We start from the raw sequence: 17,912 nt of genomic DNA on the forward strand, positions 1-17,912 counted from the left end.
AAAGGATCATCCAGAAAGAACGGATGATTTTCATATCACTTGTCACATCTGAAGAGCTCAACTGAATAACATTGATCCGAGTGCTGTCATTTTTTTTACTGCCAGCACTCGTATCACAGATATGGTCGTGAGACTTTGACCTTATATGAGACAAGGGCAGAGAAAAATAGACCAAAATGTCTGAAACCAAATATGTTTTAGATTTTGCATGAGTTTTTATTAAGACTTTTAATATTATTCTACTATGTGTCAAGGAGAAATGCCATAGTTTTCCTGAAATCTCCTTCTTAACAGTGAATGTCTACTAAATCTCAGATTAATAGTCACTGAGTGCTAGCAAAGGAATTCAGACCACACAGATAATATCTGGTATATCAGTAAGAGCAGGTGCACAAGTGACGTGCTTTATTTTTACAAACCTTTTATAGAGCAATAATGGGTCAATCATTTAGTAAAATTCCTAAATATGCCATTGGCTATATTAAAAGCACATGCAAAAAGTCTGTGAAGTTTATCCATTTTTTGGAATTTGATTTCCTCTTCAGCCATAGCTCGCAAAGTCCTTATCACGTAGCACACTAGGAACAGATCCAAACTTACTCACATAAAGGCAGTCATCATTCTCAACATTTTTATTCTGTTCCCTTGTTTCACAATATCAGCTGCTGATCTTGGTGTAGACATGCTTACAGGCCCTTGTTACTTATATCGAAAAAAAAGCTTAGTTATAGAAAAGGCATATAGAAAAATGTATTGCATTCTCACAGTAGAAAAGCACATAGAAAAATGTATTGTATTCTCACACCTGTATAAAAGCAACACAGAGCAACATGCCTTTTTGCTTTGTTCTGGGCAACTAACAAATGATTCCAGCAGAATAAATACCTTCCTGGAATCTAGCATACCTAATATACAGTACTTGTCTCTGGTTTGGTACGTAATACATATTCTTGATCCCAGGCAAACTCTTCCTTGTATGTCTTTGTTGCTGTTATCAATCAGAAACGTATTGCTTACTTTCCTTTAAAGTATCTTGATTTATTGATCATTATGTGTAAGTCTATTTTAATACCGCCCATGTACCAAGTTCACAAATTCTATATTATTTTTTTTATTTAAATAGAAAGTACTTACAAGCCCCCTGAATATGCAGAGTGTACCCTTGCAGAAGCTCCAAAGTTTACTCAGGCTCTCAATGACAGAACATCAACAAATGGATATACTACTAAACTGTATTGTAGTGTACGTGGCAGCCCCAAGGTAAGGTATTCTACCATATGAAATATGCTAGTATTGATAATAAAATGTCACCCAACAGATGAGCATTTGTTTTAAGCTGGTTTCAAACGTCCGTATTTTCAGTCCATATACAGTGCCGAGCCAGATCGCAAGTCTCTTGAACTGAACCTACAGCCTTATAGGTGAATTATGAGACTGTAAATTGGGGTCTTAAGACCTATAGTTAATTCAGGCGCTGTGACTATTACCTTTTATATAAACTAATTCAGGAATAGTGAGTAAATCTGGTTGAAGGAAACAAGACACAAAAGACAATTTATCATTCTGTTTATTTTAGACATTTTTTATTTGTGCTTCAAATTTACTATAGCTTTTGCACCATTTTTTGTTTAGATTTTTCTGGCCTTTTGGGGTTTTCTAGACTATGTTGGCATGTTTTTTGTTGTCCAGATGTCCAGTATCCTAGTTTTACATAGTTGAAAATTAATGCAAGACATTTATGCTTAATGAAAAGGCTCCATCCTACTCTCTAAAAGGCACACAAAAGTATCTTTTAATTTAAGCTGATTTATCCACTATTTTTATTATTTTGGCCCAAAATAAATTAGTAGAAACAGTCAAACAGAAAAGAAACATAATTGATTAATCAGGGCCACAACATTTCCTTATGAGTCTGGACAGCAAGTAGCATTTAAAATGAAAACTAGCATAATAATAAACTTCATTATCAAAGTGAAGTAGGTGATTGAACAGGTCAGCTTTAAAGGAGACCTGTCAACAGCCAGGTCAAAAGTGGCTCTTATATTCCTAAAGCGGGCTTGACACGCAACGACATCGCTAACGAGATGTCGTTGGGGTCACGGAATTCGTGACGCACATCTGGCCTCGTTAGCGATGTCGTTGCGTGTGAAGCGCACGAACGACTGTTAACGATCAAAATTACTCTCCTAATCGTTGACCGTTGACCGGTCGTTCTAATCCAGATTATCGTTGCTGTTGCAAGACGCAGATTGTTCGTCGTTCCTGCGGCAGCACACATCGCTATGTGTGACACCGCAGGAACGAGGAACATCACCGTCCCTGCGGCCGCCCGCAATGAGGAAGGAAGGAGGTGGGCGGGATGTTACGGCCGCTCATCTCCGCCCCTCTGCTTCTATTGGGCGGCCACTTAGTAATGCCGCTGTGACGCCGAACGAACCGCCCCCTTAGAAAGGAGGCAGTTTGCCGGCCACAGCGACGTCGCTAGGCAGGTATGTGTGACGGGTCCTAGCGATTTGCCCGTGACGCACAACCAACGGGGGCGGGTGCTTTCACCAGCGACATCGCTAGCGATGTCGCTGTGTGTAAAGCCCGCTTAATGCTCCCCAGAGTAGTCCGATTGTTTTTGTTTTTGTTTTTTTTTTAATATACCATACAGTTTTAGAGATATGACCCTTTTGATTTGGTGATAATTGTTAAGTTGTTTGTTAAGGGATCGTATTTAAGAGATTCTGGAGAAATCCATGTGGACTACATAGGTTAAGTAACACTCACAATCATTGTCTGTGAACACAGTTCAATGTGCAATCCACAAATGCAAGAGAAAGCTTTGTCATGTAAAGAACCCATATATCAACCCAATCCAGAAACGCTGCAATTTTCTCTGGGAGAAAGCTCATTTAAAATTGTCTGAGGCAAAATGGAAAACTATTCCGTGGTCAGATGAATACAAATTTGAATTTTCTTTATGGAAACCATGAATGTTGTGCCCTACAGACGTAAGGCAGGAGGGACCACCCAGCTATCGGCGCACAGTTCAAAAGCCGGTATTTCTTACAGCATAAGATTGTATTGGTGACTATGATATGGGCAGCCTACACATCTTGAAAGGCACTATCACATGTGCATGACAAAATTCCGTGCCTAACCAGCCGTGTATAATGCTATTTACTAAAATGAATCTTTTAAAAAAGCATTTATAAAATCCACTGTTTCTATGCTAATTAGGCCTTTGACTAGTTGAAGGGGCGTTGTTTCCCCAGACTAGTCGGCCCCCTATCCATGTTATCACATTCCTGTAGACCTGATAATATGATTTTCACAAGCCAGTATCATCACAGGTCATAGAAATCTTATACGTGTGTGCGGCTCATTTTGGCAGCGTCAGTGAGCCGCCAAAGCTGAGTGTATGCATCCCGGCTTCAGAGAGGAGCACAGCGCATGCTAAGAAGTGCAGAAGCTGTTTTTCCAATCATGTGCAGTGCACCTCTCTGAAGCCAGGATGCATGCACTCAGCTTTGGAGGCTAACTGACACTGCCAAAATGAGCCCCCCGCATGTGCAAGATTTCCAGGAGCTGCGAGGACACTAGCCTTTGGAAATCAGGTTATCATTAGTGATGAGCGAGTATGCTTGTTACTACTCGGTACTCGCACGAGTATCACTGTACTCGGGCTACTCGGCGGGGACCGAGTAATCTCGCGATACTCGTGCTGTACTCGTGGTCTTCATCCCTGCATGTTGGCGCTCTTTTGAGAGCCAGCCCTCATGCAGGGATTGGGTGGCAGACCACTGCAATGCCACAGCCCTGTTAGTTGTGGAATTGCAGTGATTGGCCGGCCTGCACAGCGTGACCGAGCCTTTATACCGGCGGGCGCGCTGTGCTCTGCACACAGCCATCCAGACAGTCAGTGCATGGAGAGTGTTGCTGCTTCAGGGAAAGGTTTGCGGCCCTTTATAGCTATTTCCGTAGCAGGGCTGCAAACAGTGTGACCAGAAGTCCTTCTCAGGACTATTATAGTTGTATACAGGCAGGCAGGGTATAGCCAGGTCGGAGTACAGTAGCAGAGTCCTTCTCAGGACTATTGTTGCTGTATACAGGCAGGGTATAGCCAGGTCGGAATACAGGCTAGTGACCAGAAGAGTCCTTGTCAGGACTATTGTAGCAGTATACAGGCAGGCAGGCAGGCAGGGTATATAGCCATTCCTAGTGGTGACCGTATACCAGCCTTCATCATATCTGGGGCTGGTGTACACAGTCTAAAACAGTCCAGATAGTGTCAGACTTCTCAGTAATTGTCGCTCCTAAAAACCTGTTAGGTTCTTAGTGCGTCCGTGCTTGCATTTAAAAACCGCACGTGTGTGCCTGTCGGTGGCAGCGTACAGGTGCACGTTTTGCACAAACTATTATATAACGCACAAGTCTAGTGTATAATACACGTCAGTCAGCAGTGTCTGATAGTGTCAGACTTCTCAGTAATTGTCGCTCCTAAAAACCTGTTAGGTTCTTAGTGCGTCCGTGCTTGCATTTAAAAACCGCACGTGTGTGCCTGTCGGTGGCAGCGTACAGGTGCACGTTTTGCACAAACTATTATATAACGCACAAGTCTAGTGTATAATACACGTCAGTCAGCAGTGTCTGATAGTGTCAGACTTCTCAGTAATTGTCGCTCCTAAAAACGTGTTAGGTTCTTAGTGCGTCCGTGCTTGCATTTAAAAACCGCACGTGTGTACCTGTCGGTGGCAGCGTACAGGTGCACGTTTTACACAAACTATTATATAACGCACAAGTCTAGTGTATAATACACGTCAGTCAGCAGTGTCTGATAGTGTCAGACTTCTCAGTAATTGTCGCTCCTAAAAACCTGTTAGGTTCTTAGTGCGTCCGTGCTTGCATTTAAAAACCGCACGTGTGTGCCTGTCGGTGGCAGCGTACAGGTGCACGTTTTGCACAAACTATTATATAACGCACAAGTCTAGTGTATAATACACGTCAGTCAGCAGTGTCTGATAGTGTCAGACTTCTCAGTAATTGTCGCTCCTAAAAACCTGTTAGGTTCTTAGTGCGTCCGTGCTTGCATTTAAAAACCGCACGTGTGTGCCTGTCGGTGGCAGCGTACAGGTGCACTTGTGTGCGTTTTGCACGAACTTGGATATAACGCACAAGTGTAGTGAATACACGTCAGCACAGCATTCCAAAATGCGCAAGAGCGTTGGCAACGAACAAGGAAGTGGACGTGATGGTGGTGCAGGCAGAGGCCGAGGTCGTGGGCAAGCTCTAATTTCGCCACAACAAAGGGCCACATCTAGTCGCTCGCACGTCCTGTCCCAAATTCTTGGGGACCGCAGCAGTACACCGCTCTTGAACCAAGACCAGTGTCAACAGGTTGCTAGTTGGATAGCGGATAATGCTTCCAGTCAGATTGGCACCACCACAAACACTCTGTCTTCCACACGGTCAAGTGTCAGTAGCCATGATACTGCACCGCACATTTCAGAACCTGATCCTCCTTCCTACCACAAGGCTGAGTACACGTCCTCGGACATTACTGATCCCACACTTGGACACTCGGAAGAGCTGTTCACGTTTCCATTCGCACATTCTGGCCTCTCGCCAGCTCATGTTGAAGTGGGTCATGAGGAGATCATATGTACAGATGCCCAAATATTTGAGCAGCCACGTTCTCACGAAGTTGGCAACGTGTCTCAACAAGGGGTGGACGATGATGAGACACAATTGTCAGGAAGTCAGGAGGAGGAGCAGGGTGCGGAAGAGGAAGACGATGTGGTGGATGATCCAGTAACTGACCCAACCTGGCAGGAGGATATGCAGAGCGAGGACAGCAGTGCACAGGGGGAGGGAGGCGTAGCATCCCAACAGGCAGTAAGAAGCAGGGTGGTGGCTCCAGGCAGAAGTCAGGCAACTGTTCCCCGGAACAACAACACGACACAAGGTGCCTGTACAAATGTTAGGTCTTCCCGAGTCTGGCAGTTTTTTAAGTTGGCTCCAGATGATTCTAAAAAGGCTATTTGCAACACCTGCCGTGCCAGCATCAGCAGGGGTACCAAAACTAGCAGCCTGACCACCACCAGCATGATCAGGCACATGTCAGCCAAGCACCCGACTTTGTGGGAAGTACAACAGAGTCGAGGAGCAGTACTTGCTGATGTCACTGCTACATCTTCGCTTGTTGTGCATGCGAGCCAATCCCCTGTCCATGCTGCCTGCGAACAAGCCTCCTCCGGTCCTGCACCTGCAGTTGCCTACGCAGAAATAACACCATCATCAAGCACGTCCTTGTCCCAGCGCAGCGTTCAGTTATCCATTCAGCAAACCTTTGAACGCAGGCGCAAATACACTGCCAACGCCCCACATGCCACAGTTCTAAATGCTAACATTTCGCGACTGCTTGCGCTGGAAATGTTGCCTTTTAGGCTGGTGGAGACAGAAGCATTCCGCGACCTGATGGCGGCAGCTGTCCCACGTTACTCGGTCCCCAGCCACCACTATTTCTCCCGGTGTGCCGTCCCCGCGTTGCATAACCACGTGTCACAAAACATCACACGTGCCCTGAACAACGCTGTTTCACCCAAAGTCCACCTAACCACAGACACGTGGACAAGTGCTTGTGGGCAAGGCCGCTACATCTCGTTGACGGCACACTGGGTTAATATTGTGGAAGCTGGGACCCAGTCTGAGCGAGGGACGGAACACGTCCTTCCCACACCAAGGTTTGCAGGCCCTACCTCAGTCAGGGTTTCACCCTCACTCTACAGCTCCGGAATGTCATGCTCTTCAGCCTCCTCCTCCTCCTGCGCATCCTCATCCACTTTACCCTCCACACCAGTCCCAAGCTTGAAGCACTGCAGCACTGCCTCGGCGAAGCGGCAACAGGCTGTGCTGAAGCTAATCTGCATAGGTGACAAACCCCACAATGCAGAAGAGGTGTGGCCAGATCTGAAACAGCAGGCAGATCACTGGCTCACACCTCTGAACCTAAAGCCAGGAAAAGTCGTGTGTGACAATGGCCGGAACCTGGTGGTGGCTTTGAGGCGAGGCCAGCTGACACATGTTCCATGCGTGGCCCATGTGCTCAACCTCGTGGTTCAGCGGTTTCTAAAGTCATACCCAGAGCTGTCTGATCTGCTGGTAAAAGTTCGCCGCCTGTCTGCACATTTTCGAAAGTCACCTACTGCTTCAGCCGGCCTTGCCGGCTTTCAGCGCCGTTTGCATCTTCCGGCTCACAGACTGGTGTGTGATGTCCCTACGCGTTGGAATTCAACTCTGCACATGTTGGTCAGGATATGTGAGCAGAAGAGGTCAGTTGTTGAGTACCTGCATCACCTAAGCCGTCGGGAAATGGGTCAAACTCCACACATAACACCTGAGGAGTGGAGATGGATGTCCGACCTATGTACCATCCTCCAAAACTTTGAGGACTCCACCAAGATGGTGAGTGGTAAAGACGCCATTATTAGCGTCACCATACCGCTTCTCTGCCTTCTAAAACGGTCTCTGCTCAAAAACAAACATGATGCATTGCAGGCGTAGCGCGATGAGTTGGAGCAAGAAACAGTAGTGGGTGTGGGTGATAACACACAGCCCAGCCTCGTCTCATCACAATGTGCAGTGGAGGACTATGACGAGGAGGAGGATGAAGACATGGAGCAACTCTCCGGCCAAATTGAGGATATGACATGCACACCAGTCATATCCTTGGTTCAGCGTGGCTGGCCAGAGGACAGGGTAGATGAGGAGGAGGAGGAGGAGGACAGCATGTTCAGTCATCGTGTTGGTCAGGATACTGAAGTACTGGCTGTTAAGAGTCTGGCACACATGGCTGACTTTATGGTAAGCTGCCTGTCTCATGACCCTCGCATTAAGAACATCTTGGCCGACAATCATTACTGGTTGGTAACACTGTTAGACCCACGCTACAAGGAGAACTTTATGTCTCTTATTCCCGAGGCGGAGAGGTCAGCCAAAATGCAGCAGTTCCGGAAGGCCATAGTCACGGAAGTAGGCAAAGCATTCCCCTCACAAAACGCTAGCGGCATGGGTCAGGAATCAGTGGACAACCAAGGCGTACAGCCAAGAGAGGCACAAGTCCAATCCGCCAGAGGTAGGGGAACAGTCTTTAAGATGTGGGACAGTTTTCTCAGCCCCTCACGTACCACAGCCCCTGAGGTGCGGGGTAGTGCCACAAGAAATCCTAAGTTTGCCCAGATGCGCAAGGAGTACCTTGCAGATCGAACAACTGTACTCCGACATTCCTCTGTGCCTTACAATTATTGGGTATCCAAGGTGGACACGTGGCATGAATTGGCTCTCTACGCCTTGGAAGTCCTGGCCTGCCCTGCCGCTAGCGTTTTGTCACAGCGTGTTTTTAGTGCCGCAGGTGGAATCATTACAGATAAACGCACCCGCCTGTCAACTGAAAATGTTGACAGGCTGACTCTGATCAAGATGAACAAGGGTTGGATTGGGCCAGACTTCACCACACCACCAGCAAATGAGAGCGGAATTTAAAGTTTGTAACGGGAATTTGCCATGTACCTCCACTCACCCATGTGTACACACTTCTGGACTTTGGATAATCGCTGGACTGCTCCTCCTTCTCCTCATGCGCCACCATGATAACCGTTACAATAGTTAGGCCTTTGTTTCAGGTATACCCCCAGTGGCAAATTTTTTCGCCCATTCTTTCAGAATGGACATTACAACGACAGGAGACCCGCTCCTTTGCAATGGGAACAATGTTTTGAGGCCCTCATGCACGTCTCTATCCAGGGACAATGTGGAGCCTCCCAATTTTTGGCTGCCCTGCCTAAGGGCTATACTACAATAGACCCACTTCCTGACAATGGACACTTCAGGTTTACAGGCCCTCATGCACCTCTCTATCCAGGGACAATGTGGAGCCTCCTAATTTTTGGCTGCCCTGCCTAAGGGCTATACTACAATAGACCCACTTCCTTACAATGGGCACTTCAGGTTTACAGGCCCTCATGCACGTCTCTATCCAGGGACAACGTGGAGCCTCCCAATTTTTGGCTGCCCTGCCAAAGGGCTATACTACAATAGACCCACTTCCTTACAATGGGCACTTCAGGTTTACAGGCCCTCATGCACGTCTCTATCCAGGGACAACGTGGAGCCTCCCAATTTTTGGCTGCCCTGCCAAAGGGCTATACTACAATACACCCACTTCCTGACAATGGACACTTCAGGTTTACAGGCCCTCATGCACGTCTCTATCCAGGGACAATGTGGAGCCTCCCAATTTTTGGCTGCCCTGCCTAAGGGCTATACTACAATAGACCCACTTCCTGACAATGGACACTTCAGGTTTACAGGCCCTCATGCACGTCTCTATCCAGGGACAACGTGGAGCCTTCCAATTTTTGGCTGCCCTGCCAAAGGGCTATACTACAATAGACCCACTTCCTTACAATGGGCACTTCAGGTTTACAGGCCCTCATGCACGTCTCTATCCAGGGACAACGTGGAGCCTCCCAATTTTTGGCTGCCCTGCCAAAGGGCTATACTACAATACACCCACTTCCTGACAATGGACACTTCAGGTTTACAGGCCCTCATGCACGTCTCTATCCAGGGACAATGTGGAGCCTCCCAATTTTTGGCTGCCCTGCCAAAGGGCTATACTACAATAGACCCACTTCCTTACAATGGGCACTTCAGGTTTACAGGCCCTCATGCACGTCTCTATCCAGGGACAACGTGGAGCCTCCCAATTTTTGGCTGCCCTGCCAAAGGGCTATACTACAATAGACCCACTTCCTTACAATGGGCACTTCAGGTTTACAGGCCCTCATGCACGTCTCTATCCAGGGACAATGTGGAGCCTCCCAATTTTCGGCTGCCCTGCCAAAGGGCTATACTACAATAGACCCACTTCCTTACAATGGGCACTTCAGGTTTACAGGCCCTCATGCACGTCTGTATGCAGGGGCATTGGTGAACCTCACAATTTTGGACTGCCCTGGCAAAGGAAAATACTACAAAGACTCACTTCCTCAAAATGGGCACATTAGACTCAAGAGGCCTTCATGTACGTCTCTTCTCAGGGACATCGGAGTGCCACACAATGTTTTACGTAAAATCTTTCATCTATTAATCTCAAAAAGTAACATACACCAGCTCTATCTCACTATTGGGTATGTGCCCTTAACATTTCCGCCATGAAAATTCATTTTGGTGTCATTTTGGAAGGTTTTCTGGTGAGTCCATAAAAATGGCGTAAAACTCGGACAAAATTGTTCACAGCTGTGACTTTTGAGTGATAAATGCTTCAAGGGGTCTTCCCCATGCTGTTGCCATGTCATTTGAGCACTCTTCTGAGACTTTTGTGACATTTTTAGGGTTTTTACATGCTGCCGGGGGTCATTTCATAAAAATACTCGGGTCTCCCATAGGATAACATTGGACTCGGTGCTCGGGCCGAGTACACGAGTATCTTGGGATGCTCGGCCCGAGCCACGAGCACCCGAGCTTTTTAGTACTCGCTCATCACTAGTTATCATGCCTAAAGGGGCATGATAACATGAAAAGAGGGCTGACTAGTATGGAAAAACAACGCCCCATTGACTAGACAAAGGCTTAATTATTAAAGGAAAATAGGCATCTCATCCACATAATACAAAATTGCAGATGTTGAGATATATCTATCAGGAAGCTTGCATGAGCAAGGGAAAGGGTCTGCAGCACTGAGGAGGAGTAGTGTGCTGATAGGAAATGTAGTTTCAGTAGACAAGAATAGGATCATCCATTTATCCCTGTAAAGCTAGATGCACAGAGCGATAGAAGTAGAAGAAAAAAAACCATAAAGTTGCAAGAAAGAAACTTAGTGCTTGGCTTATATTGTATATTAAAACTAGTGATGCAGATATTGTGCTTGTTAAAACATATTGCCATTGTGGGGATCTGTCATGTAAAAAAAATGCTATTACCTGCAGATATGGGGTTAGTCTTTAGGTTAATAGTGTTCTGAAACTGCCTGGCGCCTGCCCAGGGAGCCTCGCTGCCAAGATGAAATTAATGTTATTCCTCCTGGCAGCATTAGGCTTTCAGTCATAGGGGTGGCGCCAGCGCGGTGTCAGTCCCTACTCTGAGCATAGTGAGCAGTAACCAGGTCCCTAGCACTGACAGACAGCTTTAATGCTGATGCTGCAGATGGGGTGGGGGAGCAAAAATGAAAAGTTTTCAATTGTGCCCATAATAAAGAGGAACAAGACGTCATGCAGGTAGAAGATGTATATCTTTCCTCCTCTGCAGCAGCTGAGCGTTTCTGTGGTGGACTGGAAATAAATTATGATCCTATCACTTAGTCTCATCCCTGCACTATGTGATAGGAGCCTCTCAGTAACCAATGAGCACTTTGTATTACTAGCAGGGAGAGCGCTCATTGGGTAATGCAGAGTCCTGGTACAGACTCTCTGCCACTGATAGGAGCCTGTAAATAAACAATAAGCGCACTCTGCAGTGAAGGAAAGCGCTGATTGGTTACTGAGCAGCATAGTAGACCGGACCCCAGCGTTCTTCAGGCAGTGACACAGAAACAGCAGATCACACAGTTTTTTCTAGAGGTTTGTGCGCCTCTCTTCTAGAGGTTCCAAATACTGTGACACAATAAATATTACAGTATAATATAAAAAAGCATTGTTATACACTTCACTCTACACAGTAATGTACATTTAAAAAGCACACAAAACCTCAATAATATGCACTGTCCTGGCGTTCAAAAATCAACCTCATCAGAAAGGGGCTTAGTCACAATACACACGTATTTAATTGAAAAACAAACATTAACAGAAAGACATTTAATCCCAATCACTGCAATATTGGGAAAAAATACATATGTGGTGCCCCTGAGGCTTCAGTTGCCACAGAGGTACTACATCTCATCCAGAGGTGTGGTATTTCATCTTGGGTAAGGAGGAAGTCACAACCGGTTGTCACAAAAGCAGACTCAGAAACACATCATCAGACCTGGCAAGGGCGTGATTATGAAGCACCCTTTAGACCTTCAGGGCACTACAGGGAACTGCATCCTCTTGGGGATGCAGGACCTACACCCTGGGACCTGGAGTATTAGTGCCGATACCACCAAAGCACAACCAAAATCCTAGTATTTCCCTCCACACCGGGCATAGAGGGTTAACCATGTAAGGGGATGGTCGTCATGGAAAGGAACGAGTCCCTGGGATTAGCCAGCCTAGTGGGAGGGGTCAGTAGTTGAGAGTAGAGTGTGAAACACACAGGAGAGGTGTGCGGACGTGCCTGAGTTGGGTCCGTGTAGCGGTGGCCCAGGGGCACAGGAGAGAGGTCGCCAGGTCGGGTATCGGAGATACCGCTGGGACCGGAGCACGCACGGGGCACAGGGCCCTAGATCAGGTGCCAGTTCTACATGGCTTGATAAATACCTGCCCGGTGAGGACACCTTCACGGACTTCACTGAACCAAATAATCCGGGGCCATCAGCAGTAAACTAGGATCGGGGTTCAGACACTTATCTCCCCACAGGGTCCGCACTGCCCGCCGTACGGAGGAGACTGTACCCCAAAAGGGACAGTCGGGCCCCTAACACTCCACACTACGGGGACCCAACCAACAGAGAGTGCCGGGGAGAGAGCAACCTGGGTCACTACATTGGCACTGATACTCCAAGGGACCTGAATTAGTAATCCAAGGGCCTCAGTAAGTAGAAACTGTTAAAGACAACCTGGTGTGGTCTCCGTTATTACCCCTCATCATCTCCCAGGCACGGCCCTACCTGCGGAGGGCCTAACACCATTGCTGCAATCATCACCAGCGCTGGGAGTACCCACATTTAGCAGCGGCGGTTCCCCATCCTTAACCGCAACCTGCAGGTGGCGTCACATGACATTAACTCTATTCTCCCCTTGTAAATATACTCCCCTTACAAAAAGGGGCTCAGGGCACGGAACCGGGCAACGGCCACCAAAGTGACATCCCTAACGGTATATTCGGCCCGGGATCGAGTACCCCCTTCCCTGGTCGCTACAATTATACCCGAAGCCAGGCTGGGGGGATGCAGTCCTAGGAGTGGGAACACAATAGTACGAGTGGGAACACAGTGTGAAGTGTAGAGTCAGTCAGTGGAGAGAGTGAGGAGCAGTGGAGGAGCGAAGACCTGGAGCAAGTGCAGCTCGGCCCGCGCACAGACAGAAGAGGTCCTAGAGACCACGGGAGCTAACCTTCCGTGGCCTTGTTCCACAGATAATCTACAGGTGGAAGGAGTAGGTCGCAATACGGGAACTGGTCCCTAGGCTAGAGGAGAAGAACCTACATACAGCACTAGCAAAACCACTGGCTGAGGTGACTTTAAGCACCGCAGCCACATCCACACACAAATTAGCTGGAAGGTGACCAAAAAGGACCAAGGGATAGAGCTTCACGCCACAAAACAGGGTCCATGGCCACTGGCACAAGGTTCAGTGAGTGAGGGCGCAAGGCAAGCGGGTGAAGCAAGCGCAGAGATGACCAGGGAAGGGATACTTAAGAAAGGTGCACCAGACGCGACCTCCAAACTACCCAGGATTGGCTGGAGCCCATCACAGTAAAGCCCCAACACTCCAAAGGCAGTCGCTGGCATGTCATGTTACCCTGGAACCTGCTACAGTGAGTAAAAATCATGAGACTTCATTCCTGTGTCGCTCCATTATTCGTCTGGACCCGCCATCATAGACTACTACTACCAACCCCATCCGCCCTGGGGCCCAGCTCTACCTGTGGAGAGCTACTCCAGCTAAGCTGCATCACCATCTGCCCCGGGGAGCCCCATCTTGCGACGGCGGCATCTAACTTGCTGCATACCACAGGTGGCGTCACGAATAAACTGTCATCATCCCTTTCATATTCCCCAAACGACACCACCGGGGTCACAGAGCTGGGCCACGCCACCACGGGGCCCCAGGAGCAGAACCGCTGCCCGGTAACGAGTCACCCCACGGCCCTGGCACGGTCGTGTCACATATAAACCAGAAAGACAAAATGTCACCCAGGGAGTGTCACTTTTTTTTTTTTTAGCAATACTCTCCATTGTTGTAAGATTTCTGCTAAGGCATCATCTTGAAACTAGAAAGTCAGATATTTATAGTTGTCTTTAATTACTTTGTCATTATTATACAGAGTGCAGCACACATTATTTTTTGTTTTTTATTATTTGAATCAGAGATACTAAAGGGGATGATTTCTATGTTCTTTATGATGCATTTTGTTTTATTTAGATTGGTACTGGGCTAGGCTCTTTCACTAAGCGTATTTTGTATTGGTGTCACATGTAGATCAAAGTCTGTGTCTTTAGTACACGTACATCTTGCTCTAATCATTTTGCCTTTTCATTATAGTTTTAGTAGTGTCTTTTACATGTAAGCTAATAGCTTGTAAGATTGTGTTTTCTTATAGTGGTTTTCTATTAAGTTTTTAATAACCTCTCTTTCTGTGATATTGTGCATTTATTATACATTTAAAAATAAAACTTCATTATTCTGAACATTAGCCATAAAATTTAAGTTATATTCATTATGATTGATATGTGCAGATGCTAAATTCTGAACCCCCAGACTAATAGCAGGTCATCTATATAGCGTATGTGCCATATGATGTGCTAAAAAAAAAGGATTTTAAAGCGAAAAAAAATATATATAAACGAGTGCTTGTTATAGAAATGTAGAAACTGTTGGCTTATATTGCATGAGTATATGTTCCATAAGGACTTAATGTATGTGTGTACCAAAAATGGTTGAAAATCATTACATTTCATATTTTTATATTTGTGCTGGATCAAAATGAATAAAGGATACAGAAAATTAAGTGCCAGTGATTTATTTATTCTTTTAACACTAGAAGTCCAAGAGAGGGGTCATTTAACATTTCTACCTTTGGAATCCAGAGAGCTCGAAATTTTTGGGACTTCTAGTGTTAAGTTAGTAATTATACCATATATGAACTGTCTTTCTGCTGCTGAGAACCACATGTACATACTCGCACAAAATAAATCATTAAAGGGGTTCTCATTGTCATAAAATATATAAAATACTTTGAAATATTACAGATTTTTCTAAATACCTTTATTTGACAAAAAGGTATGCTTTATCTAGTGCACACTCTGGATTTTAAGATTGCAAATGCCTTCTATATCAGAGCTCCACTCATCATAGATTTTAGCTGGCATGCAGTAGGACAGGCTGCATCAAGATGTCAAGATGTATTGTCAGAGTAGCGTCCTTACTGGCATTGTGAGCTTGAATTCCTCTGTTCAGTCAACCTGACAGGACACTGAGCAGAGTGGACCAAAATGATAAACACCTCTCTTTAGCTGACTGAGAAGGAACAAAAAAATTGTTTAAAAGAACAGAGAGTCCTCAGTGGTTGATACCTTTTAATGGCTAACTGAAAAGATGGTAATAATTGCAAGCTTTCGAGACTACTCAGGTCTCTTCATCAGGCATGGTATAACACAAAATCTGAAGAGTCACATATTTATATGTCGCTGTCCAGTTGTGCGCGTTTCTTCAGAAGTGTCTTTAGTTCCAAGAACTGAGAAGGAACAGACATCTCAGTCAGCCTAACAGTTTCAGTGCCGTGCAGAGAGGATGTCTGTCTTGAAAATGCTTTTTGCGCAACTTGTCATGTTGTGTGTCCTCTGAAATCTAGGATAGGCTACACATAGATAGATGGCAGTTGCCATCTTTAAAATCCTGACAGAGTGCCCTAGATAAAGAATACATTTTGCAAAATAACCATATTTAGAAATATGTTAAATATTTAAAAGTATTTTATTTATGTTATCACATTTCTCCGAGAACCCCTTTAAACTTTGCTTTAGATTGTACAAGGTTTAAACTTCGGTCAGAAAAGCAGTTAAACCATATCACTGGATGTATACAAATAGGTGATAAATGTATGATCGCGGAGAGGAGGTAGAGGGGTCTAACCTCTGATATATCTACGTGTATGAATGAGGGGTCCAAAATCTCCAGTATGAATCAAACAGTATTCTTCATGTGCAATCACCATTCTATATAGTTGTTCCTTTTATCCCATTAAAGTGAATGGCAGTTTTTCACATGTACATGGGTGCTTCACTCACACAGGAGACTTTGAGACTTCATTCTTGGGTGTCTGTGGGGTTTCCAATGGTCATACCCCAAGCAGTCATCCTTTAGAAAGGTGATAATTATATTTAGGGGGAAATCCTGTTTGTGAACTGTTTGCAAAAGAGCCGGTCAATTTTAAAATATATTTATAAATATATTTGTTTTTAAGCCTAAGGTTGTGTGGATGAAAAACCAGATGGAAATCAGAGAAGACCCCAAATTTCGTTCCCTTGTAAATCAAGGAGTTTGTTCTCTCGAAATCCGCAAGCCTTGTCCCTTTGATGGTGGTGTGTATACATGCAAAGCCATTAATTCTCTGGGAGAGGCAACTGTAGACTGCAAACTGTGTATCAAAGGTAAGGGCTATTTTTAATTTTAGCATTTAATTTTTTTTTTTTTATGACTTGTAACTACCATGAATTGGATGTGTGTAATAAAATCTGTTACATTTTGAAATAATATGAAGTTGTCAGTTATTGGAGGCCAATGATAAAAAAAGGAGCAACAAAGCATGAAAAGGCTATTTCAGACGAGTATTCGAGGAACAAATACATTGTAGTGTTGAAACAGGTGTGCCCACATTAAATCAGGAAATAAATGTTACATTTTATTTTGTATCCAGATGTAATTAGTCATAATTCTTCCATGTTCTCTAATGGCATACAGTATTCTGACCCCAATACTTGCTCATTTACATTTCTTCACTTTTTCCTCCTTGGAGTCACATTTTTCTCTTTCACACTTCTTTTTTTTGTCTCACCCATTAACCCCTTCACCCCCGGCCACTAAAACACCCTAATGACCGGGCCATTTTTTGCAATTCTGACCAGTGTCACTTTGACAGGTTATAACTCTGGAATGCTTCAACGGATCCTGGCGATTCTGAGATTGTTTTTTCGTGACATATTGTACTTCATGTCAGTGGTAAATTTAGGCCGATATGTTTTGCGTTTATTTGTGAAAATTTAGGAAATTTGGCGAAAATTTTGAAAATTTCGCAAATTTAAAACTTTGAAAATGTATGCCCATAAATCTGAGAGATATGTCACACAAAATAGTTACTAAATAACATTTCCCACTTGTCTACTTTACATCAGTGCAATTTTCGAAACAATTTTTTTTTCCGTTAGGAAGTTAGAAGGGGTCAAAGGTCATCAGCAAATTCTCATTTTTCCAACAAAATTTACAAAATAATTTTTTTTAGGGACCACATTACATTTGAGGTGACTTTGAGAGGCCTAGGTGACAGAAAATACCCAAAAGTGACCCCATTCTAAAAACTACACCCCTCACACTGCTCAAAACCACATCCAATAAGTTTATTAACCCTTTAGGTGCTTCACAGGAACCAAAGCAATGTGGAAGGAAAAAATGAAAATTTTACTTTTTAACACAAAAATGTTACTTTAGCCATAAAATTTTCATTTTTACAAGGGAGAAAAGAGAAAGTACACAATACAATTTATTGTGCATGTTCTCCTGAGTACGCTGATACCCCATATGTGGTAAAAATCAATTGTTTGGGCGCACGGCAGAGCTCGGAAGGGAAGGAGCGCCATTTGAATTTTTGAACGCAAAATTAGCTGCACTCATTAGCGGACGCCATGTCGGGTTTGAAGACCCCCTGAGGTGCCTAAACAATGGAGCTCCCCCACAAGTGACCCCATTTTGGAAACTAGAGGCCTCAAATAATTTTTCTAGATGTTTGGTGAGCACTTTGAACCCCTGGGGGCTTCACAAAAGTTTATAGCGTTGAGCCGTGAAAAGAAAAAA

At 45.1% G+C, this 17,912-nt stretch overlaps 1 protein-coding gene across 1 annotated transcript in view; it reads left to right on the forward strand.

Moving 5' to 3' along the window:
* Nucleotides 1–17,912, forward strand: part of LOC142291353 (myosin-binding protein H-like) — a 196,870-nt gene that overhangs the window by 166,738 nt on the left and 12,220 nt on the right. The window contains exons 8-9 of the mRNA XM_075335822.1: nt 1,124–1,260; nt 16,309–16,495. Of these exons, the coding sequence (XP_075191937.1) occupies nt 1,124–1,260; nt 16,309–16,495 (324 nt within the window). The remainder of the gene's footprint in view (nt 1–1,123; nt 1,261–16,308; nt 16,496–17,912) is intronic.

Source organism: Anomaloglossus baeobatrachus, chromosome 2, assembly GCF_048569485.1.
Source record: "Anomaloglossus baeobatrachus isolate aAnoBae1 chromosome 2, aAnoBae1.hap1, whole genome shotgun sequence".
NCBI classification, from domain to species: Eukaryota; Metazoa; Chordata; class Amphibia; order Anura; family Aromobatidae; genus Anomaloglossus; species Anomaloglossus baeobatrachus.